The sequence below is a fragment of the Leuresthes tenuis genome, unplaced genomic scaffold, assembly GCF_036924035.1.
Source record: "Leuresthes tenuis unplaced genomic scaffold, fLeuTen1.0.hap1 SCAF_10, whole genome shotgun sequence".
NCBI lineage: Eukaryota > Metazoa > Chordata > Actinopteri > Atheriniformes > Atherinopsidae > Leuresthes > Leuresthes tenuis.
In genome coordinates, this window is record NW_027325364.1 from 29,206,881 (window position 1) to 29,232,973 (window position 26,093).

General features: G+C 40.4%; 1 protein-coding gene across 1 annotated transcript; it reads right to left on the reverse strand.

Moving 5' to 3' along the window:
* Positions 1-117: 117 nt before the first annotated feature.
* Positions 118-24,553, reverse strand: LOC140316854 (uncharacterized). Its single transcript, XM_072394884.1, has 11 exons — positions 24,398-24,553; positions 23,610-23,772; positions 23,335-23,406; positions 23,170-23,246; positions 22,522-22,622; positions 21,040-21,156; positions 17,899-17,973; positions 5,476-5,614; positions 1,149-1,231; positions 932-1,028; positions 118-827 (listed from the first exon to the last, which is right to left on the reverse strand). The coding sequence occupies exons 1-11, from the start codon at positions 24,455-24,457 to the stop codon at positions 660-662; spliced, it is 1,152 nt and encodes a 383-aa protein (XP_072250985.1). The 5' UTR covers positions 24,458-24,553; the 3' UTR covers positions 118-659.
* Between the last annotated feature and the right edge of the window lie 1,540 nt (positions 24,554-26,093).

Here is a 26,093-nt window from a genome sequence, read left to right on the forward strand (position 1 = left end):
TTGATGTGGTGTCATAATTAAACTTAAATCCTCAGGATAAACCAATGGTCTCCAGTCTTTATTTCACACATTTGTAACGTATGTACATCGGCATAGATCCTATCTCCCCCCCCCCATCATCTCCTTTTATGCCATGTCTGGTTGTGATGTAACTCAAATTTATGCAAGTAACAAATTAATCTGATGCAATGAAGACAGAAGAACTTAATGTACCTTTGCTTGTGGCAGAAAATAAAGACAGAGTTAAGTGAGATAAACGCATTGAGTTGAGCAGTGACACGTGTGTGTGTGTGTGTGTGTGTATTCATGGCCTTTACAATGATAAGGAATAATGTATTAATTTTTTTGGCACTGTCCAATCAGGTGGAGAGCCTGAAATAACAAGTTGAAAGATAAGATGAATCTAAGACAGAAAATATTTCATCACACTGAATAGCCCCAAGTTATCTTCAATTAAAAAGCTTCCAACGCAAAAAAGCTGTGCAAAAGTTTGTTCTAAAATTGACTTCTTGATGAACCTTAGCAGAGATGTAAGACCATCTCTACACACTGCTGCAGAGAAAGGTAAAAAGATATCTTGAATATTTCATTGAATATTTAAAACATATTCAACTTCTTCGCAGCCCATGTCTGGGTTGCACTTCCATTCTGGCCACAGGTCACATGCTCTGCTGTTTGGCTTGTCGCTGGTTGACGAGCTTCCTCAGGTGCTGAATTATGGCAGATGGCTTCTTGTAGATCATTCGCCGGTCTGCTCCTTTTATGTGAAGGTGATTGGCTGATGGATAGGATTCCTTCAGAAACCTCTTTTGAAGTTTCGCTACCATCTGGTGCAGGGAGAATATGATTATGTTACTAGAGCATTGTTCAGTCACTGTACCAGACTTAATGTTGCGGCATGAAGCTGTGCACCGACAGCAAACATACTCACTTGGTTTAGATGTTCTGGCATTTGCTCATCAAAGGAATCCCCAGTGAGCATGCTCACTGATATCTTGCTGGAGAGGGGTTTAAACTTTGTGATATCCCTTTTAAAAACACAAAAACATGACAATGACTTTGCGAAATCTTTCAATATTGTTTTTAACCCAACTTACAAATAGCAGAAGCATCAAAATAACAACTGTTTTGAAACATTTTTGAGTTACCTTACTTGAGCTGCACTTTCGTTCATAAAGTAATGCTCGTCCACAGCACTGCTCAGGTGGGCAGGGTTACTGAGTAGGTATTTCTATAAGAAGCAGAGCAATTTGCAAATCACATAAACCAACATTTAATTTACAGCAAAACATATAGAAGATAGCAAATGTTAACGTGAAATATTTTACTATTTCAGAAAAAATATTAGTCCAACTTGAGTCTGATGGCGGCAAGATGTCTAAAAAAAAGTTTGAACACAGGCAACAAAAGGTTGGAAAAGTAAGTGTTACTAAACAGAAACGGCCAGAGGAATACGATGCGACTAACTGGGTTAACTAGCAACTGGTCAGTAACGTGAGTGGATATGAAAAGAGCACCTTAGAGAAGCAGAGTCTATCAGAAGTAAAGAGGGGCAGTTCACCCACCTGCAAAAACTGTCCACAAATTGCCGAGCGATCTCAGAATAACAATTTCAGAATTTGGAGCATCTCTGTCCACAACAGACAGGGTCGAAAATCAATATTGGATCTTAAGGCTTAACAAGAAAACTGTTCTGTGGTCAGATGGAAAAAAAATAATAAAAAAATCATGGACACCCTCCATTAAGCATGTTATCACATATCAATTCAAAAGCCTGCATCTCTGATGTTATGGGGGTGCATTAGTGCCTATGGAACTGGTAACTTGTACATCTGAAAAAGGACAATCAAGGCTGAAATATGCCGGTTTAAAAGCAACAGCTCCTCCCATCCAGAAGATGTCTTTCGAAGGAAGGGCCGGGCGCATTTCAGCAAAACAATGCTGAACCACATACTGCAATCAAAACATTTTGGCTCACCATGAAATGCAACATGTGACAAAGACGACCCAGGACTGTTGAGCAACTAAAATCCTATTATCAGACAAGAATGGGAAACCATTCCTCTGCCAAAGGTCCAGCAACTGGTCTCCTCAGTTCCAAGACACTGACGGACAGTGAAAAGACGAGTGGATGCGACCCAGTGATAAACAGGCCCTGTGTTACTGCCAACACATTCAACATAGGCCAATATCTCTTTACAAAATAGTAAAATATTTCACTTTTAAAATGTCGGTTTATGAGATTTGCAAATCAATGCATTTTGTTAACAGAGTCACTTTGTTGGAATTGGGGTTGTAACACCATAAAAAAAATGATTTTAGTCAAGTGCATCCAAAGTGCAATAAACCAAAGCAAAATAATGTTCATCCCTTTTATACTTGAGCACAGACTTTAAAGATCTCAGGCCAAAAAAAAAGTATTTTTTTGGTGTATCTAACTGATTAAAATGACCTGGAGGTATCGAAGGGGTAGCAACGAGAAGAGTTGATTGAATTCTGCATAATACTAAGGAAAGAAGTTCCCATTGATATCTCTCATACCACACTGGACCGTGCTTTGTGAATATAAAAGAGATAATTCCATCTCACAATCCCTTGTGACAGCAACACTAATTAGGATTCAAGTAAAGAAATATGACGACAGGAGGGTGGAGTGTAAGCAGCTTCTCACAACATCGTCCACTTTTGTGACTTTTTCCTTACTTTTGCTTTACAGAATGACGTAATATTTCCCATCTTATCATACTAATGTCATATACAGTACATAAGAGCCTCTGCAAAACAACATTTTTTTCCAACTGCTGTTTCACTACTGCACCACATGGTTGTTTTTTTTTCCTTTTCTAAGAGGGTGCAAATTTCTCCTGCCGTTTTTTGCTTAACTTCATGATGTTTTCTAACAAGGTTCCAAAAAAGTGCTTTGGTAACAGTGGGAATATAGGAGGGGGGGGGTTCTTCAGGACCGCACGTATGACCACCTTGTTGAGTTACATGATGAACACGGGACAGTTCAAATGCTGTCTTCACTGGAGTTCAGGCTGGATAATGATCTAAAACATCTTCTACGTTAGGGCTCTCCCTTTAACAGGGGTCACCACAGCGAGTCGATCTCACATCAATGATTTGGCACATGTTTTTACACCAGATGCCCTTCCTGCCTCCTCCTCACTATTTATTCGGGCTTGGGACCGGCATTGGAAATACACTGGCTCGTGCTCACCAGTAGCTGGGCGCTCACACCCAGGGAGAATTTAGTATCACTAATTAACCTAACATGCATGTTTTTGGGAGGTGGGAGGAAGCCGGAGTACCGGAGAGAACCCACACATACACAGGGAGAACGTGCAAACTCCACACAGAAAGGCCCCAGCCGGGGAATCAAACCTGCAACCCTCTTGCAATTATCTAAAATGTCTAAGGTGCCTAAAAGCTCTTCAAAGTATAATTCATTCCTTAGTTGCAGACAGTTATTTGAGCAAGCCCAATAAAAGATTTATGTAGTTAGTCAACTGGCAGACATGTTAATTAACCTATTCCACAGTCACAGCAGGCCACTCTTTTGCCAGACTCCACAAAGCTCCAAATCCATATCAGCACATGGTTTGGGTCCATTTTGTGTGCATATAAAAAAAAAACAACAATTGATCACATTCTGTTCATCTCCAACCACTTTAGATCCCTGCAGCGTCTTTTCCAAAACTGGACAGACAAGATTTCAGCAGCTGTGTGCAAGGACTGTAAATTAACATACAATGAGCATATGTCAATGCCAAGACGTCCACAACTCTTTGATTCTATCTAAAAATCTGCAGTATACGATGGGGGCATTAACAATTACTATAGTGAGCACATTCTTAAGCAGTCAAGGCGGTGTCAAGCGGTTTCAGTGAAGCAGAAACACTGATATCACATCTGAAATCTCATTCTGACTCAGTAGCTGAGGGCTGAGCGAGTTCACCACGCCACAGAATAGAATTCTCAAATTGAGCAGAATTTCCCTTTTACTGTATCAATCATCCATATGCGATTAGACTTGATAGCTTTGGTGCCGTTAACATTGCAGCAAACAATTCTGCTCCAGTTCAATTAAGCAGTGGTTACAGAACATGCCCTTGAGAAATGGACTGCATGCTCTATTGAGCCCGGTCTGCCTGTGAGTGAGTGTGTGTGTGTACATTATAACCTTCACTACCCTGTCGACAAAACCTTTTCTCTGTCCTTGGAGAATTCAAGCACAATGATGTCCTTATCTCCTTGGCAACAACTGTAATACTTGAAAAGCTGAAATAGGTCCCCCATCACTGCTGCCATCAAATCGTGGGTGGTTGGCAGGCAGAGAAACAAGGCGTCTTAACGAACTGTTCACATTATTCCCCGAGCAGACATCATCAAATCAGACAGTTGCAGAATAAAAAAAATCAAAATGTGATGCTGAACGGATGTTCGATACATGTCACTTAGTGTTCACAGAGGGCCTTAAAGGGTAAGCTGTTGTTCTTTTTTCTTTTTTTTTTTTTTTTTAAAAACAAGCAAATTGAGGCTATGGACTGAGTGCAAACTCAGCCTCCCTGCAATAATTTCACTGTCTCGGTCCCAAATGCACGTGACTGGAAGGAAGTTTGGTACTCTGTTAAACAGAGGTGACAGTGTATAAAGAGCATTTTGCCATGTTTTTAACGACTTTGGCTGTTCGTCATTGGGATCCATTACTGCCCCTCTGTCTGACATGTTTTCAAAAAGAAGTGAAAAATGACTACAGGATATTGTGACAGGCAGAAGTGTCACAGCTGTATGCGGGATTCACAGCAGGTCTGAAGATGGGCAAAACAAAAACCCCTCCCCTGTAGGAAAAACCTCATCTGCAAAACAGCAAAAACATGCAGTATATATCAAACAGCTGTTTCTGTATGACCTGTCAAAAGGCCAAGATTTATAATACTGCAGGCGTCAGAAGACACTGTGCTCTTATTGCATCATGTCAGCTCCAGGAAACCAGTTTAATTTTCATTTATATATAGTACAAAAAAAAGACGACGTGTGGTGTCATATCCTGCCAAATGCACCGTCTCTGACGGTATGAAGACAAACTCTCCTGCAATCATCACCCACTCATATCTCTGCTGAGAAGGAGACATGATTATCCTCACGCTAGCACCATCCTGTGGCTGCTCAGGGAGGGAAGTCACTTAAAGTGACTGCGACGTATCACTTTGCTCCCCATACCTTAATTAAGTTAAGCCATAATTATATATTCAGACTTTATCCATTTCAATAACTTTTTAAGTTAGTCTTTCTATCGTGTTGACTAGTTACATTCACTCTAGATAACACTGAAATCACCCCTGAGCTGCTGTGTAACAAGCACAAGACAACATTTAAAGAGAAGATTCCTGCAGGTGTTTCTTTAGCATTTTAAGAACAGTCGTTCACAGCTTTGAGGACATGTTCTAGTCTGTTTGTGAGCACAAGTCTGACCTGGCGCTGGATGACCTCCTCTGAGACATTGTCGCCTTTTATTGTCGGTTCAATCGCCCCCATGATAATCAGCAAGCGGCTCAGCCCTGTGGCAGCTGAAAACTGCCTGGCTTGGAGTGACGGCAGCAGCTTACCATACCTGAAAAAAAAAAAAACACATGACACAGGGAGATAAACTAACACAGAACAGAGGAGAAATGTTTCTGTCGACCTAGTTCATTATCCACTTTGCTAGAAGTTCTTTCTCATAATTCAGCTTGTTCTAAATGCAATGTTCAAATCTAGTCAAGAGCTGTTTGTTCGTTGCACGCACAGTTCGAGATTTAAATGCAATTCTGCTGATATGCAAGATATGCACTGGTCTGTAGAGCCAAAACAATGGGCTTAAAGATGTTAAAATTGAAAACACCACTAATCATCTGTAAATAATCTAAATGGTTCTTTTACACCACCAAGCTCAGACGGCAACATAACATGTTGCCTCCCTCGACTCTTTTCCAATGCTAAATGTCAAACTTTCTCTACTAAAAACATTTGCGTGGAGAATGAGAAATACTCTTTTCTTTTTCTTTTGGCAGATGAGAGAAAAAAAGAGCTGTGGGATTTTGTAACTCAGGAGGCCCAATCGGTCTCAGCTCACTGGTGCTCTGAATTGACTGGTCTCAGCCTGTGGAGCCCAATCAATAGTGCCGCACGCCTGCTGCCGCCATCGCTGTGCCGCGCAGCCTTTCCATCCACGTAGCCAGCACACTGTAGATCTGTTCCCCATGCAGCGGGAGAGCCTCGTCCCCGTTTCAGCCTGATCTGGGCCACACTCTACCCCCCGCGCCCTTTCACCTTCAATATCTTAAATAAAAAATTAAAAAAACTGTCAATCAAACTCTTTCATACATTTTAAAGGTTAAAGGTTAGAGGTTAAAGCTCTTTAAAGAGGACGTTATGGTTTTTACACAAATTAAGATTTTTGTGTGCAAAGAGACAGAAAATAGTCAAAAAAATGGCCACAACAATCATCAGCACGATATAAAAAAATTTACAATCGCATAAAACAAAGTAACCTTGCAACATTTGAAAAGATAGAACCAGCAGTCGGGTCGGTCTGGAAGTTTGTCCACCTCTGGTGCAGCCTGCAGTTTTAAAACCACCAACCGTTTCCATTTCATTTTAAACTTAGTTTTTTCTTAGTGATAATAATGAAAAGTTTGGATAAACTCACAGGATAAGCATTGTTTTCCAGATGTGAGCTGATGTTACCATTTAGATTAACACATCAGTGAGCTTAATGTTCTCAATGTGCTGGCATTACAATGCAGAAGTTTAATACGTTTTTTAGGCAACTGATCAATTAGAAATTGTTGCCGATTTCCTTTTTCAGGCCTTTTCCTTTTAGTTAGCTTACCAATGCTAACAAACTACCGCACAAGAAGGTGCACTTTCCCACAGACAGGCTTCAGCTTCGTAGCAGCCATTATGCCGCTCGTATCAAAGCGCCATCATAAACATGCACTTTTCATGTGTAAAATAACACATTTCACCTGTGGGTGATACGATATGCAGCGACACTGTGGCTTGATATTATCAAGCTCTGCTCTGACAAAGCATGTCAGCACTGATTGGTCAGATAAAGCTGATACAAGTAATGGAGAATGGGTGTTCAGCTGCCACAAACAGCAGCAAAGATAACATACCTGCCATATTCATGGTGGAGGAAACATTCCCTTCAGGTCAAGAACAGATACAGGCAGAGGGGGAAAAGAAACAAGTGGACTGTTTTAATTCTTCAGTGGGCAGAAAAAACTTCTCGTATCAGGCCTCTGGAGAGTGACATTTTGACATTTTCATCTTCCTTGCTACAGTTTTCCCCTGAAGTCTTCTTTGGCACCACAATTTAGAACTGACTCTTTGACCTGGCTCTTAAGAGACTTCACAGTCTCTGCACATTTTCCACCTGTCACCCTTTCTAACTCATTGGTCCCAAAAATAAAGGGTGTGTGAGTAGGAGGATGTGGGGGGGGGGTCTCCTCTTCCTATCTGCGCCCCAGTTCAAATCTGGTCAAATCATCCCTGGGACTGGCATTGAACATTATTTCAAGGATTCTTCAGCCACCTGTCCTATTCCCTCCTCTTTTTCCATTTTTAATTCTGCCCCCGAGTGAGGATTATGCGAAGCAAGGCATGCGTGTCAAAGGGAAATTTAGTGGGTAAAGACAGCCAAGATTGGTGGGATGAATTAAACAGATAACGGGAGGAGACGAAGTGGGGGAACCATGTAGAGCAAAACGCCTCACCGATGTTGGTCATTTCAGAGGGACTTTTTTTTTCTCCCCACAGGAGCGAGGAGGCAATATCTAAATTAATAAAGTGATGAAATGAGTTTGTGCCATGGACTTTCTGCTGTTTGACTTTCCCATCTGGATTAGTGCAGGCTGAATGGACGCTCTGTTACTTTTGTTACAACTACGCAATTCACTGTCGGAATTTGGCCCCGTAGCGATAAGGCTCCCCTCCTCCTCCTCATTACCATCTCATTCCATATGCAGGGCCTCTGTTACCTGAGAGCCTGCTCACACACAAAACATGAACTATTACACAAGCTCCTGCTAACTATTACAATGAGCATAGAACATTTAAACATGGACTATTACACAAGGCTCGGCAAACTATTATGGGGAAGGAAAATTTATTCAAAAAGTGACGGCCAGACAACATCAGAAAAAGGCGAGAATATGGACGTGAACAGGTTAGGATGTGGCCTCCTACTCCAAGTATCTCATTGATTATGAAATAATCAGAATCTTAGATGACATGGGTAAATATGAGCTGTTAACCCAAAATGGATCGTACGTAACTTAACACCACGTACAATGCAGTCCTTGTTAAGTTTATCAAAGGATATGCAGACAATAGTAAAGTATTTATGTAAATGTATCTCATACAACTGCAGCTCCAACACTGAACTTTGGTATCTGTCCGATCAGTCACTGTACATTGGATTGGCTCTACCTACACTGGTTTATCTGTGCTGATGACCCCCTGTGTGGGTTTCTATGATGTTGTCATCTGTACAACTTGCATTTAGCTACTTTTTATTCAAGTTCCAGCTGGTGAGTGTGTCGCATTTTGGAGCAGCGGGTCCTGGGAGCTACCTTGAGAACCAGCCCCATTTCAATTTGCGGCAAAATAACTGTGTCAACATAACAACAGCATGTTATTTTTAACATCAAATGTAGGACGAGAAAAGCAAGGCGAGATGACAGGCCTTTTGTCCTTTTACCCGCAAACTTTTAGCACCTTGTTGCACATATTTACATCAAACCAGCAGAGTTACATGATGAGTTATGGATAGCAGAGATTATTCCTTTTTTCAAGAAAAGAAAAAAAAAAGCTAATAGTAATGACGAAGTTAAGCTCGTCTGTTTTTCCTCATAAGATTGGACAACACTGGCTGTGGGGGAGTTCAGTGCAGAATGGGAAGGCAACACTGAAAACACTTTGGAAGAAAGGGAGAAATCAGAGTAGGTCAATGCTCCATGTTTTGAATGTTCCAGATGTAATGGCTTCAGATGGGCACCAATATTCCCATCACCTGTAGGGAATGTGATGTGTGCATCAGTCATTAATCATCATGTAAACAGGGACATATAAAAGGAACATCCAACATTGTAACTGGAATAATATCTTTGTCATGTTAAGGTCAAACAATGGCAATTTAGCATTCATTGTAGATATATATATATCGCTTCTGTTATCCAAAGCACAGTAAGGCGGGGGGGGGGGGGGGGGGGGTAGGTATTTGGGGTTAGGTACCCCAACAACTGTACTGATGAAATTAGCGTCAGTCAGTTTCTATGTTCTATAGAACTACTTTTCTCATCAAATTCTAAATTTTAATCTGAGGTTATTTAATAGTTAACACTATTTATGGAAAAAAATAATTACAGTTGAAGCATGCATGTTAACCAGTGTCAAATCATCGCCATGTCTGCTTTATTACAGGAATTTACAACCGTTCCATTCAGACAGGGCAACTTCCCAACTTTAAAACTGTTATACTGAGTATGACCACAGGGTGTCCCTGTTGCACCACAGCACTGTACAATCCGGCTTCTCTTTCCAGTTTCCAGCCTCCCTCCCTGCATCAAAACTATAGATTACACTGGGGTAAATACACTGAGGCCGCAGCAGGCCTGCTTCATTAGTGGAGCGCAACAGCAGTAGTTACGCTTACAGTGGTTCTAATTACAATTAATTGGCATTCCTGACTCATCTGGGAGTCTTGGGATGAGGGGGAGGATCAGGTGGCAGCAGAGTCAGGAGAGGACTGAGAGAAGAGGCTGACACCCTGGGAGCCATTGAATACCCACAATCTGAATCATAAATTAATCACAAACTGGGAAAGCGAAAGCCTGACCAGACATTAAGTATAGAAATTCTTTGTTTCATAACTTAAATCAAGTGCATAATCACTGAAGCTGGATTGTCATATTGCATATTGAATACAGACTCGACTCAGAATTGTGAAAAATTTTAGAGATGAAAATATAATTGCATTAGTTAAAACCAATCCACAGCATGCTTCTGTTAGGCAGCAGCTTCTCTTAATGTCTCACCTTACTTTCTGCTGCCCAAACTTTTCTCCTTTCTTTCTCCCTCCCACCATCGCTCCATCGGAATGACGCCCAATCTTGGTCCCTGAAGTGCTTTTGAACGGCGCTCCAGTGGATTATTTAACACAAGCGTGAGATGAAAGCAAATAGTCTCTGAGGGGTAAGTGAATATGACATCACCAGCAGCATTTACCAATGAAAGAAGAGGACAAAAAGGATCGAGTGTTCAGAAATTACATAATGCCACTTAGGGTATGAGCAAACTGAATGTAATTGGAATGCTTAAAAAAAACATTGATAATCGATGGTACAGAGGTGAGGAAATTCTCTTGAGCCTGTAACTTTCACCACTAACAAAGTGCAGTGAGGAAGGTGAAAAAACACTCTTATCCCCCATGTCAAACCATGTCTGGCTCATAAATCAAACCAAATACAAACAGCTGTGGGAGTTTGATGGTTGTAAGAATCTGAATGGTTGTCAGTCAAAGTGACGTACGCTACCTGTCAGCTCCGGGTGAGCCACAAAAGCAGGAAGCTGTGTGGGTAACAGAGTGTGTGATATGCATACAATATGTGCATGTTTAAATGTTGAGGTGATCATAACTCAGTGTGTGTGATGAGCAGATAGAAAGTGTGATTTTCATTTTCAGACATACAACTCAAGCATACGTCCACCCAGGCCTGCAGACAGAGACATCTGCTGGGCTCACACTGAGAGGCTCCCTACCTAACATGCCTCCTCAGTATCTACTTCCATGCACCATGCATTCACAAACATGGAGAACGGGTTCACAGATGATGCAGTCAAAAGTCAGAAACCGATGTGAACAACACCACAAGAAATATTAGCTATTTTTAATAATTTTTTCAACAGAAATATCAAAAGGTACAGGTATACCATTTTGGGAATGTTCTGTTTAGAAGTAATCAAGTCCACTCTTTGACTTAGAAGCTAAATTGCTTTTGTGCACGGTCAAATAATTCATTAAATTAGTTGTGTTGCTGGCCTTAGCAGCGATGACTTTTTGGGATATGTTGCATTATTGGCATCAGTCTTGGTGAAATTGAGCCACGCTTTTGACCTCGGTGGCATTGATTAACCGGTTCGACGACACGCACGCACGCACGCACGCACGCACGCACGCACGCACAGTTCCCAACGCAGATGCACATGAACCTGTCTGTGGGTGTAACCAAATTTTCCTGCTTGCGGCAAAGTGTAACGTTAATACATTCAATCGAGGGTAGCATGATCAGTTCTTGATCACGTGATTAATCTCTGGGTACTGAAACATGGCACCTGAAAGACGAGGCATGTTTTGATACTCGGTAATACCGAAGCATTTCGGTCGGTGCCTTAAAAGAGCCAAAGTTCGGTACCCAGCCCTAATGGACACGTCATTTTCAAGCACTCTTTGATATAAAGCATGCTAGTTCCAGTAATCTACCCAATCTGCGAGGCAGGAAGGCAACCCCACACCATAATGTTTCCACCACCATGCTCTACAGTTAATAAAATAAGGTGTCTCAGGTCCAAACTCAACACACCTACTGATACTACACTCAGATTATTCTATTTTTTACTTGTCTGTAAAGGGAAAACTGTAACCAAAGACTTTTCTCTTTCCTTTTATGTTATGATGTTTTGCTTTAATGTTTTTTTTTTAAAGTCAGCAGACGATTCTTTTTGGCACGTCGCTCATAGAAGGTCAATAAGTACAATCTCTATCCAGACAAACAATCTGCTCTCAGGCAGAATGTGCTGGGAAGGCCAGTGCTCCATAAATTGGCAGTCGTTTGAGATCTACAACACTCATAAATAATTTTCCTCACAACCGATTGACTTATCAAAAATAATCTCGAGATCTTATTCAGTTTCTTGCCAAACTCAAAAACCATCAGAGCCTTTTATGTGGTGCTCCTCTACGGACTGTGTTGCATTAAACAAAGTTCAAAGTACAAATGGTACAAAAAACTGAAAGTTTGCCAGTCAGTCATGATTCATTACACTGAGGATCATCCCATTAGACGAGAGCATTCCCCACTGTTTCTGCCCCCTGAGCAAACACATTCCCTATGGTGTAAATTAATGTTACACTCCATGCAAGCACACTCAAAATGTAGAAAGGCAGGACACATGCATGTTTGAGTGTGCAAATATACAGCTATATCATTTCTTTTAAAACACCTAATGAAAGAGGTATAAGCACAGCTCCTGTGGTGACGTTTTAACAAATCCAGCTTCGATTTCTGACTACTGACTGGTCAGCCAGAGAGATCGGACAGCCTGGTTGTTATCATAGACTGAACTGCTACTGCTACTCAAAAAAAAGTGGACACTCTCAAACCAAGCTGAGTCATGAGCAATAGCAACCAATCAAGCAGTTCTGATGTAAGGGATATGATTGTTTTCACGTGGGAGCATGCTGTGTGAAGGAAGTTATTTGCCTTCATTTAGAACTGATCTCCTGACAGAAATGGCACATAATAAGCGCGTATCTTGTTTGTGTGGATCGATACTTACTAAAAGACCACCACAACTAACCACACAGATATTCCATTTGCTTTTCAATACGAGCCATTAACTCATCTAACTTTTTTAGCTTCCTTGTTTTATGACAGAAAACACGGTAAGGTCATAAAAACCTGAGCCCCGAGAAACTTTTTAATCAGCAACTGTGAAGGATTTGCATTACAAGTAACATGTGCCAGTCAACATGGTAAAGAGAATAATCCCAACATTGAGGTTATTTAGGAGGCCGTCTTCATTATGGATACCCAAAAATACAAGTTGACACGCACAGCAAACATCTAAATCTAAATTCGTCATCGGTTCTAGCAGGGATTGAGCAGAAATGTCCACACATTAATTCATATCCTGCTGTTTGCTGTTTCATCTAAACTTGATATGAGCAGACAGCTGGTGAGCACCCGTTAGCAGCTCAGCAGGTTCCACCAGGCAGGGACAGAGCGAACAAAGAAGAGTCCTTACACATATCAGCCAACTCCTGTGACTTCACTTCTTCTAAGACGAGCTGATGCTTCATAAACAAACACATCACAGGTTGAGACGCCTGAATCGACGAACTGCATGCAGCTCCACAGTTAAAATAAAGCTCGTTATTTTGAGGGTCAGAAAAATAACCTAATAAACATGTGAATGGGCTGCCGAATATACTTGAGCAGCTGTTCTTATACCTGGGCAGCTTACGCATACTGTTAATGCCTACGTGGCTTCTTTGAAACACTCTCAAGCAAAGAATTAGAAGCTTTCTTGCAGACGAACATTTCTGACCATTCAGAGCAGACTGAGGGTTTCAGGAGGGAGGCTTAAAGAGATATGAGCGAAAACGTTTCAGACTGTTTCAGACAGCAGGTGATAAAAGGTGGCACAGCAGTTTTTAGTGTGAAAATAATGTTGCAGCTTTGAACACTAAGACATGCAAATTATGAAACCACGAATGTAAAAATTTGCAGAAATTAACATAAATCAATATAGCATATATAATAGCAACAGCAAGTACAGACAGGAGTAACTAAACTGAGCACCATGAAGACTCAAATAGAAGCTAAAACTCCTCAGAGCTGAGTGCGAAAGAACACAAAGTATTATACCATGTTTGTTGTGACAATTAGTCACACTAACACGTTACACCGAAAAGTTTTAATCTGTTGAAACTGTCCTGGACTGGCCACCGTCAGCCTTCATACCCAGTGAGATAACAACAGCATTACTTATCAATATCACCTGCTACGGTGCCATAGTGAAAATATGTGTTCCCACTCAGAATGTCACAGTAAAAAAACAAGGAGCGGTGACCGCAGAGTTCACTGTTATTTTAGAGCTTCTCCACTGTAATTTATCTTTATGTGACAAAACTTTGGACTACAGCGAATCACTGCAGTTTTTACATAACTTCATGATCTCATCATGAATGTAGTTTTTTGGGAACTCTGGAACCACGGCTTGATTCATCATCTGGCAGCATTATCTATGCTTGTGAGGACCTGAAATGCATGCTGCAGAAGAAAGTCCAAATAAGAAAGCTGACCTTTTACAACAAGGGGGCACAAACAAACACCAACACAGACACACACACACACAATTCTCCGGAGGTGGTGGTGATTCATTTGTAGGATGTAACAGAACTAATTTTGGGGGTGAGCCTCTGTTAATGAGCTGGTCTTTGATGTGTAAATCCTCCAGTCCCAGTGCAAGGCTGATACAGTCTCCCCACAATCCTGCTCAGGTGCAGCTTTGCTCCCTTCTGCATTACTTATCTGCTGTACCAAATGCTGTAAGACCTCCAACAACTAATAAACGCATTCCTATGAGAAAGAAAACACACACCTACATGCAACCCTGCAGAAGAAAAAGTGCAAAATCAGACAGAAAATGCTAATGGAGGTTAGATGCTATGATGGCTGGTACTGTACATACTGTATACTGCTCCTCCTTCTATTTCTACCTCTCAGGAAATCAAGCACAGATGACAAAATTGTTTGTTGCTGACTTAATCCAAGTCCTTGGTTCATTTAATTTCTACACAGCTTCTCCACAGAGTAATTGGATAGTGGCTTCACTGTCATGTACTCAGTTAAATGAATGCCTATTAATCAGAGGATAATTGGACACACACCCCTGATAAATGGTGCTGCTCCACTTTGAGTCACGTACAAATTAGGCCATTTTCAGAGATCCATTTCTTATCTGGTTTGACTCATGCTTATATAAGCTGCGAGCTAATATTGGTCTATAGACGGGAAACATCCTCATGGGCATGACTACATTATCAATGCCGTTACCCAATTTCTTACTATACTCTTTTCTGTCAGATCTGGCCATTCATTAACTTCTACTTAGCGATTCTGAATGACACTGCAGAATATAAGGCAACATATTAAGCTTTTGAGGGAGATGAAAGGAGCACTGACACTTGATTTATAACTAATTCAAAATAGCCAGACAATATTTTTTTGCCAATTTTTTTACCCCCCCAAAAGACTTTCCCCAATTTTTTCTATTACCCATAATCACCTTTGGACTGATTTTTATGCACGGTACCTGGATAAATATTCCATGAAAATTAAAAAGAGTTGACATTTATGTTCACCGCCTCAATGCCTTCCTTTTGCCAACACTCGCCATTGTTGTTTAACACAATTCAACGCGATGAACGATGCCAACACAACTTCTCAGACGTGTCCAATTGTCTGACTCCAGCTGAACATGTCAGTGGCATGTCTTTAACAGCACCCTGCTGCCTTCCTGAATAAGCCACAAAAGCATCATTACTCCATCAGACCGTGTGGCATTTATACATCTATGTCAATGTGGCACAATACTGAACTGCAAAAGAATGGCACAGATAACTGGTTTTCCAAGCTGCAAATGCAATCTCTTCTGTCTGAATCACAGAGGAAACTGGGAAACACACACACACACAAAATGTAGATAGAAACTATTAATGTGATGAAAATCCTCACATGTTATAAGCCAAAGGCTTCATAGTCAAATCTGTCCAACAAGCTTGAGCATGGAGCAAAGCAATATTTTTAGCTTTCCGCCATCCACCACCAACATAGCAACAGCGCTGTTTGGTTAAAAGTAATTGTTATAACAAAACTGTGAACTGACTGTGATGGCTCTGGCGTTATACATCACTTGTTGTACTTTCGATCTTCCGGAGAAGGTATTGCATCTACAGCATGCAAATTTATGAGTGAGATTAAAAGTGAGATAAAGGTTTTATCTCACGAGAATGAGACCAACATCTGTTGAAAAGAAGGGTCAACATTGGCAGGGCATTCAAGTCATGGAGGGACCTCTGTTCTGGTTCTGAGCCTAAAAATCCACTCCAAGCTAGAGAATTCTTTTCCCTCTAACATTTTAGAGGTCAAATCTAATATAAGAACAACAAGGGGACTTTTTTGGCCAATGCACACAAAACTCACCTGGGCCTGGGAGCACAACATCGAAAGGGTGCTGGTTGAAATGTACTAAATGGACACCACTATCGTTAATAACACTTGTTAATAACATTCAGGAGGTCAGAACCATTATTCATAACCCTGGAAAGTCAATATGATATGAAAATGGTCAGAAATATAGCTGCAATTCAAGATATTGACATTATTCATAAAGTTCCTCAAGGTTCAATGTTAGGCCTATTTTAGTTGAGGTTGCACATAAATGACCAAATGTAAATATTTGTATATAATATCAGAACACTGTGTCATATGATTAACTTACAATTACTTGTAATAAAAAAAAATAAACTTGTACAGACCTGGTCTGATTTTAGCAGTGTCTAAATTGATGTAATTAAAAAGACAAAAAGTATGCAATTTAAATCATCTACAAGTTTACAAAGTTTTAAAAAAGCTAATTAAATGAAGTGACGTTTTAACTTAAAAGATGTCTGAAATCAAATGTAGAACACATTGTATAAATTATGTCAAACTAAGTAGCAATACTGTTTGAATCGGGCATACGTACACTAAACATACACTCTTTTTTTCACTCATGCTGCCATACAACTTAATGTGGAAGCAGTCATATGCTAATCCAAGTATTATATATAAAAACAGAGCCAGTACACTTATCCTAAAAACATTGTTTTTCAGTCAAAAGAAATAAAATTGAGAGATTTTAAAAATTCGAATGCCAAAAGAGAAAAATGAAGTAAGTGCCACTTGAGTTGAATATCTGATTTAGAGGTCAACAGCAACAAAGCAGTTTGGCACAGCAGTGTTTTGGGATACATGCTAATGGTAGGAGGCTAACACCTGCACAGGGACAGAGCTAAAATGACATCTAAAAAGGACTTTGAGACTGTTCTCAGCAAATTGAGAATGACTAATCACCCTAAGTCAACTCCTCATGGAGACACTCTCTGCTTGAGCTTGATGCGGTAGCCTTCTTGCTGTGAGGCTAAGTATGTATATGATTAATAATATCTAACAATGTGTTCGAAGTTAGAGGACGCTTTAGCTAACTGGTCGGCAGTCAGTGACATCTTAAAGCTTGGGATGGTTTGCTAAATTAAACAACTGATTAATTAAAATCTGTTCACCGATGTAAAACTCTCTAATGATGGCATGCTGTACTTGTTAACAATGTCAATTACTGTTAGTGTTGCATAATTGACACTTCTATCAACAGTCCTCCTCTGCACTCTCAGTTATCATCGGTAGCAACCCTTCCCTCATGGTTGATAATTAATGCATAATGAGAGATATGCTGTGACAATGACTGCCACTTGACATGTATCTCGCCTGGAGGATTAAAGCAGTGTTGTTACACTTTCTGTAACTCAGTCCCGACCACTGTCACAACCCTTACTCTCCCGTCATCTATTTAATGCAAGAGGACAACTAATGAGTTTCCTTAGCCTCCAATTAATCATGCTAATGAGCCCCACCCAGCAAAGACAATCACATGTTCTGACTATTAAGGCCAATAAAAGTAGAATTTGCAGTTTGACTTGCTGGCACCAATGGGTCCATTCTCCTCTTCTTAATCCTCTTTTTCTCGATACATTTCCCTCTTTTCTTCTGCTCTTCCCTGCCTCTCACTTTTTATCTGCTCCTCTCTACCATTTGAAGCCCCTTATCGCTGTCCTCACTCCTCTTCCACGCTTCTCTTCTCTCAACCCTCTCTCCCACTTTGCTTTTCCACATCCCTACTGAGTTTTTGCCTCTACACCATCTTTCCATCTTCTCCCCTCCCTTCTTTTCATCCTCACCTCCTTCACTCTCAATCTTTTACTGCAGTCGCATGCTTCTTATGACTCAAAGCATCCAATAAACTCACCAGTACTCCTTCCACTGGTCCTCTTCAAAAATGTACTCTGGGACGGGATCAATCAGCACAAGGTCCGACACTTGCCTGAGGACAAAAAAGGACACACACACTTGGATTAAGTAGAACTCATTGACTACCTTTCTCCATTTTACCCTCCGAGCCTGAGTCATAATGAGTGTAGGACGGATGGCGTCATCCTTGCTGTCTTTCTGTAGATTTGTCCTGTCCAACCACACATACACCAGGTCCAGAGGTAATATTTCCATTTGGAAAGGTGTCACAACACACCGCCATTTAATTTTCTCCCCTAACGACAGTAACATGGTGCAGAATGAAACACTAAATCTTTCATCGCTGGTACGGGAAACATGTCACGTTAATCACCAAGTTGTCTCTGGGGCGGGAGAGTTATGTTGGACGGGAAAGGACACTGGAACAGATCTTGTTGTAAGTGTGAATTTGAAAGGCCAAACACAACACATGCTGTCTGGAGATTTAAGGATGAGACAGCTTCTCATTTTCTTTTTCTTTTCTTAAAAGATTTGTTAGAAACTTCAGAAAAAAGTCTTGTGCACTTTTCTCATCATGAGCAGGATGTGTTTCTTTAATGTCACCAACACTGCAGTGCTCTAGCATTTAACTGAAAATTGTAACATCCAGATTCAGTGAGACCAAGAAAATGCCAAAGAAATGCCCCACAGCTTTATCATTCCATAGATGCAGCAGTTGAGACTGCATCTTATGAATCCATGCTTGGCTGATTGAAAGGCAAACATGGAAGTTGGGTTTAACCCTTGGGATTGATTTTTAACTCGCATGGAAACTGTCCATGTGTCTCTGAAATACTGGCTCACAGTGAGTACTTTCATATACGCAGTTTCTTTTTGGTTGTTTATTCTCAGAGCATCTTGCTTCTGGATTATGTGCTATGACTTAGAGGGTCTGTGCCAGTACCCATGAGGCAGATGGTGGGTTTTTATTTAAGTGACGTATGTTAAGTGTGTGTTTTTTGTGTTCCCAACACGATGCAATGATATTGGTCTTCATTTACGTTTCCCAGGCGAGTCTGCCTGTGCTTTAAAGAGGAATAACTCATTACTCATTATGGTCCATCATTGGATTTGTAGACAGTACGGGAGACAAAGAAAAGATGAGTGAAATCAAAGCTTCTGTGTTGTTGTTCTATAGAGTATTACTAATAAATTTACAGATTTTAGTTCATTTTCCTGACTGACGGATTATAGTTAACAAATTATTCATCTTTCTAATTTGTTATGTGGTTGTACTCAAAGGCATACTTCCACATTAATTAGTATTATGATTATGAGTTAATGTTGCATCTTTGTAGAATTGGGGAATTCTAAATGCACATGGAGGAGAGAGGTTAGAGAAGAAAGAAGACTTGTTGGAGGAGCTATAAGCAGGGATACACCAGTGTATCCTTTGGAAAGGTTTTTATGTTATGTTAGGTTATGCACCTGTGAAGATTAAACTAAGTGGTAGACTGCAACTAAGTAGTAGTTAGATTACGCAGTTGAGTCACACATCATATGCAGCTGACATTTAAAATGATGCTCTGGAGCAAGGACTTCAGGTGGAGGAATTGAATGTGTTCAACTTGGGAATGAACATAATGGGCTGTTCTGGTGTCAAACAGTCCACTGTGCTGTGTAATGTTTACAAGAACAAATGGATGTGGTTTGATAGTCAGAAACATCACCTCCCATCATTTTTTTCTGGGCAACTATCTTTGAGCGTACTGGAAAACGTCATGGAGTTAAGGAATGGTGTTGGGTGAAATTCATATGGACTTAGGAAAAGAGGACAGTGTGCAATAAGAATCCAACCACACTAAGACAAAGCTGCCATGCTGTAATGAATGTTAAACTACAGCTATGGGATTAATATTCCACAAAATGCGCTCTAACTTCTGCCTTAATATGTTCTTAACACATTGATTAACAGAGGCTATATTATACAGTACGTTTTAGAGTAATAAGATGAAAATTACTTCATTATTAAGGTTGGCAAATTACAAAAAAAGAAAAGAAAAAGCCACAAAAATGATACATTGTCTTGCAGGCTGCTCACACTCATCCTCCTGTACTCGCATCTATTTACATGAATCACAGTTAGTACGACTAGAAAAGAATTAACAGTGGCTTTGAATGCAGTGGCCACGGTCAATTTTGGGACAGAATCCTCTCCTTTACTTTCATAAATGATAGTCCAATGTTTTCTCAAGGCGATGTGATTCTTTCCTTGGTGTTTAGAGAATTCAATCAGCTCTTATTGTGGCTGCCACTCAGGAAGGTTACTAACCAAAGTAAAAGTGGTATCATCTGCCACGAGAGCAGCAGGAATGAGAGCCACACGTGTCTCAGAGATCTGGACCTGAGCTCTTGTTCCAGTTTGAAAACAGCTGAAAGGAAGCGAATGACAGTGCAGGGCACAGATGATGGGAAGTTACAGCGAGGTGGGCATGTTACATGATCGAAATGACTGAAAGGAAAACCAACTCTACTCGGAAAATGTAAATAATCTGTTCCCAGTTTGATGCAATAGTTTATCAGTAACTGATAAGAAATGATCACTTATTGTTGCAGAGCTGTTTCAAGTCTTGTTTTCAATTTCTTTTTTTTTTTCCCAAGATATGTTTTCATGGCGTGAGACCCTGGCTCCAAAGAAATGTCGGGACGCCATGTGAAATGCAAATAAAAGCAAAATTCAATGATTTGTAAAGTGGCAACAGGTTAGTAATAAGACTAGGTTAGTAAGGTTAGTAAAACAAAAATTTAAAACACCTGAGAGAGTCTCATGGAAGCAAATAAGCAAAAGTTCTGTTATGAATAAAAAAAAAATCATTGATGACATTTGTAAATCACTGTATTTGTATTTACTTACTTTTTTACACAGCATCCCAATTTTTGGAGAAAAAAAAAAGTGTGACTGCCTTCGTAGTCACTGAGAAAAGCTGAATGTTCCTAATAAAACAAATTGAACAATTTGTCTTAAGTTCATGTAGAAAGGAGACACGTGTGCCCGGCACGTCTTCAATGATCTCAGTTCCAGTTCAGACTCTGTTTTGGTGGAATTTTACTTCACTCGTCCTATAAAAACACTAATTTGCTTCCACTCTAAAATACTTACATGTCATGGATGTGGCTGTAGAACCTGGCGTTGAGCGCACCGAGCTCAGAGCCCACCAGGATGAAGGGCGTGGCCAACCCTGCGGCCTGTAGGAGCCGGTGCAGATCATCCACCATCCTGGAAGACAGCATCACTCATCAGGACATACTGCAAACTGGGCCAGGACACACCAGCACCCCCCAACATTAAAAATCAAGATGAAGTGCCAACATCCATCTCTTTGATCTCCAATCTGCTCAGTAACAGGTTTATTATTGATGAGTTATGACTAATAGGAAAGAATTTTATTTTTTTATTTTTATTTATTTATTTTTTTTAAATAGGAAAGAATTTAAGATTTTTTTTTCTAATTACAATCAACTTTAAGCAAAAAGAGCTACATAAAAATGTGTGACGTGTTCTTGGTTTTCTGTGTTTAGTCACGCTCCAGATATGGAACCAAAATTAATACCATTGTTAAAACCCACATGACAGCATAAAGGGAGGGACCACTGGCTCATTTCTGTTGCAAAACACTGCGAGACAGAAAATCAGCTGCAGACTTACATCATCAGAGGGAGCATCATCATTACATGAGGGGCAGCAGCTCGGCTCTGAGAGCCATCTGCTGTTCTGGGTTTGTTGTGCTAATAAATCAAACCTGAAGCGTCACACTGAAATGAAGAGATTTCAGAAGGATCGCAGCGTTAAGGTTAGTTAGTCATCACACTCTTTTAGAGATTGAATTCTGGAAAAATTGATTGCTTTCATCTCAAACGGGCCAGCAACTGCTTTCTGGGCCAGATGCCAAGGTAACTAGACTGCTGACCGCTGGCTAACCACGTCTGCTCATCCCTTAGGTAGAGTTAAGGCACAACAAATGCATTACGATTGAGGCCACATCCCACAGCGATCACGGGGAGGGGCAGACAGCCCTGAGATAAATTCAGCAAAGGCATCACAGCACAGACCAGTAGTGAATATTGTATTTTTATATCTTTATCTCAAAAACAAAATCTCAAATGTATTTATGGATGTGAGATAGTGTGAAGGCATGAAGATGTGCGCTTATGAAGTTTGTGTTTGATTAGATGTATCCAAACCTAACTTTATTTCAACTTAATCAATTTCTTTAACTCAATTCTTAAGTTAGTTTTCATCCTACTTCAGTATGAATGAACTGGATTAATCTTTAAATGAATTAATTTTATTTGATTGGATTATGATTACAATGAACTGAACTCCAATTGGCTTGAATAGACTATATTATTTAAGTGCCTTGAGAAGACATTTGTTGTAATTTGGTGCTATATAAATAAAACTGAATTGAATTGAATACATGATACCCTAAAACACTGGCCTATTTCATTTAATGTATCACTTAATTAGCTTAAAAAAAACTGACCATCCGCACAGAAATTCTAAAGATGACGTGCGGGTGAAAAGCAGTATGTGTAACTGAAGGAAGCATTACCAAACCCCGATTACCAAGCGATTACCCACCGTCCAGCTGTGGACATTCCCCAGACTTTCTCCGTTCCAGTGGTTTCATTCTGCATCAGCCGCTTGCTGAAGCCCAGTCCCATTCTGTCATAGGTACAAACCTGAACAGCGTAACAAGCAGGGAAGCAAATTAGTTGGGTTTTTCTTAAGTTGAAGTATCCTCCAAGTATACATAAAAAGCTCTTAATACATCTCTGAAACCTCCTTATCCAATGTAAGCACTTTAAAAATGCACAATGGCTGAGCAGCCTTAAAATGACAGAAATACAATGATTTTCTTTTTTTTCTACACCTTTTTTCTTTTGTGTTTGCTGCCGCTTCTGTAGTTTAGTTATTTCGATGTATCTAGGCCTTTCCCAGCAAGCCCATGACCTAATTTGGGTCACGACTTTAGACAAACAACTGGGGGCAGGCTGTCAGCCTCAGCTCTCTGCTGAGCAGAGTTCGTGTTGATCAGAGAGGATGTGACAGAGAAGGCAAGGATTGTCCCTGCATGATCCTGACAACACTGACAGGCACCACAGTGCTTTACCTGACACCAATGTCAGTTCTAATTTGCCTTTAGTGCATCATTCATCTGAATTTCACTGTAAATTGTCAAAACGCTTTCATTTAATTTCATGCACAATTGTGATGCCAATTTCTTACCGTTGTCAGGGAGGAAACGCTGTCTTGGACATGAAGCCAAATATCTGAGGACATTCCGGTTGGTGCATCCAGTAGAACTGAAAAAAACAGACAGACAAGTCAGGGTTCAGCTAAACAACAGAAACAAGTAAATCCATTTTCCCGAAAAGCAGATTTGTTTATTACCAACTGGTCTTCCTCGTCCTTTACACAATAGATGCATCTTTTGGCCCAAACCAACATCAACAATCAGGCCATCTGGATGCAGAAGGGAAAACCAAAGAAAGAAAAAAATTATGCCTCACTCAGTGCTTCTTATTCAGTTTTTTAACTTTATCAACTTGATGACCAGCTGAAGCTACTTAAGGAGCACACTAAGATTAAAATCTGTTTTGATAACAAATTAGACTGAAAGGAAGACTGATTAGAACACAGATTATGTTCAATTTAGAAGAAAGAACCTTTGGGCAAAAGCATCTGCCCTTCTCTCTGCAGCGATGCATAGTTGAGGAATGGAGGAATGATGACGATCAAGAGTAAACACTTTCCGATGTTGAGGAGCACAGAGCTGTAGGGGAAACTGTCTTTAGCCGCAGTTTGGCTGTGCAGTCTTTGATCCAGATTCTGTTTTATGTAAAGAAGAAACAAATATTACCAACCCATTAGCCTCACTTCTGCATTTTTCATTGAGCAAACAGAAACGTATATCCAGATATTGTGAACCCATCAATTTAGCAATATAAATGGAGTAGTGAAAAATGTGAATGCAGTAATATCTAAATGCAAAGGGGGTGGAGCACAAAGTTAAATGGGTACATCAGGGGGCTTCTACTGTACAGGGGCTTAATCTCAGTAACCCCGATTAGAAAAAACAACTTGTTGTCAAATGCTATCATCTTAATATCCTGAATGATTTCCGAATTGAAAGCCGCTTGTGAATGGGTAACTTAAACGAACAGAATGAATTGGTGTAGAGGAAAGTAAACTGTAATACTCAAAGAAATTATTAATGGTGTTCTTTTATAGGGAATTCAGCTTCTTATTTTTCAAAATTAAGGATAAATGACTTATATTGTTCCTTGTTGCACGTAATAAAAATGAGGAATTCGGTGGCAGATAAACGTTAGCTGCATTTGACACGAACAAAGTCAAAATAACATCTTCGCAGCTGAAGGCAGGTAACTAAAGTTAGCCAACAGAGCTGTTACGCGCTGCTGTTAGCATGCGGCTACTGTCAGCGTTGCTTTACCTTTTTATCAGCACTGGCAGGTTCACTGCTTGTTGACTGAGCTTCGGGTCTTCTACGCATTCTGAAAAGAAAGAAATTACTAAGTACATAAATTGTACTGAATGAATGAATTCTAGTAGCAATTTCCTGTCTTCCTAAAGGAGGTATAGGGGCCGGCGAGGGACAAACATGTCTACTACGCGTTCCATTGAATTTGGCAGACGTAAACTGACCCCCCCACAGTTCATCCTGCTTTGTGTTCCAGTTTGTCCTTTAACGTTTTCCTTCAGATCATTTGATTTCTTGATTTTAGACTAAATATTCATTATAAATCAGAAATGTCATCATTATTGTTATTATTATTATTACACTGGAAATTTACAATGACATGGTATTTCTAGTATTCCAGTTGTAATGATATTAGAACTGGTATTAATATTACAGTTGGCTTGCTTTTTGTTTGCTTAATTGAGTGTTTTCGTTTTTGTTTTGTTTTTTACTCCAAACCTGTATCAATCTTTTTTTGCAGAAACCGTAGACACATTAATAGCAGTTATTGTTGTACAAGTATTGGCCTGCAGGGGCTGCTGCATCCCACACGCAGAAGGATGAGGAGGGAGGATTAAGGCTTTGCATCAATATCTCTCACTTTAGGATGAAAAAAAACATCCTTTCACAAACTGGAGGTCAGTTACCAACCAGAAAACCTCAGATAGTGTTTTCCTGTAACCTAATAGATGAGGTTCATCTGACACTGGGAGCCACTATTGCTATCCCCTCCCTGCTTTATCAATAGCCAATCACGCCTTCATCAAGTATAATACCTTACTTATCTTGTGCAGGACAGCTGTCTTCACTGCAAATTGACATTTTTATGTAGGGATAAATTAGTCCCATGCATGAAAGGGCACATTTAAATCATCACAGAGACTGTGACATCCATACTGATCATATTGGGCATCACTCGCAAAGACTTCTCCATAGTGCATACAAATGGTTGACACCTGGGCTTGCAGCTGCCTGTGCTCTTGTGTATGATTACATTCACATTTCATCCATCCATTTTCTATACCCGCTTAATCCATCGGTCGGGTTGCGGGGGGGGGGGCTGAAGCCTATCCCAGCAGTCATCGGGCGAGAGGCGGGACACACCCTGGACAGGTCGCCAGTGCATCACAGGGCCACACAGAGACAAACACACACCCGCTCACACTCACTCCTAAGGACAATTTTTTAGAGACACCAATTAACCTAACCTGCATGTTTTTGGACAGTGGGAGGAAGCAGGAGTACCCGGAGAGAACTCACGCATACACAGGGAAAACTCCACACAGAAAGGCCCAGGGCGGGAGTTGAACCTGGAACCCTCTCGCTGTGGCGATGGTGCTAACCACCACACCACTGTGCATCCCACCTTCACATTTCAGAAAAAAATCTATGTCGTGTTAACTTAATGGTTTTAAGCAATAAATGACATCAGAGATGTGTCACCAAAAGGGGGCTATGAGATCTTATTTCGGTTCTCACTGACTTCGTCTCTCCAAAATTTACTTTAATGGAATAAAGCCTGATTGCCCTGGTCATTTTTTATGTGTGGACATGGCACAAGCTGAACACCAAATATTGTTTAGATTGCAGGTGACTTGAGCCAGGTAGGGAATTCATTGCAGTAATTAAAAAGCCTGGCTGGAGTGAAATAATGAATGTCAGGTATTGA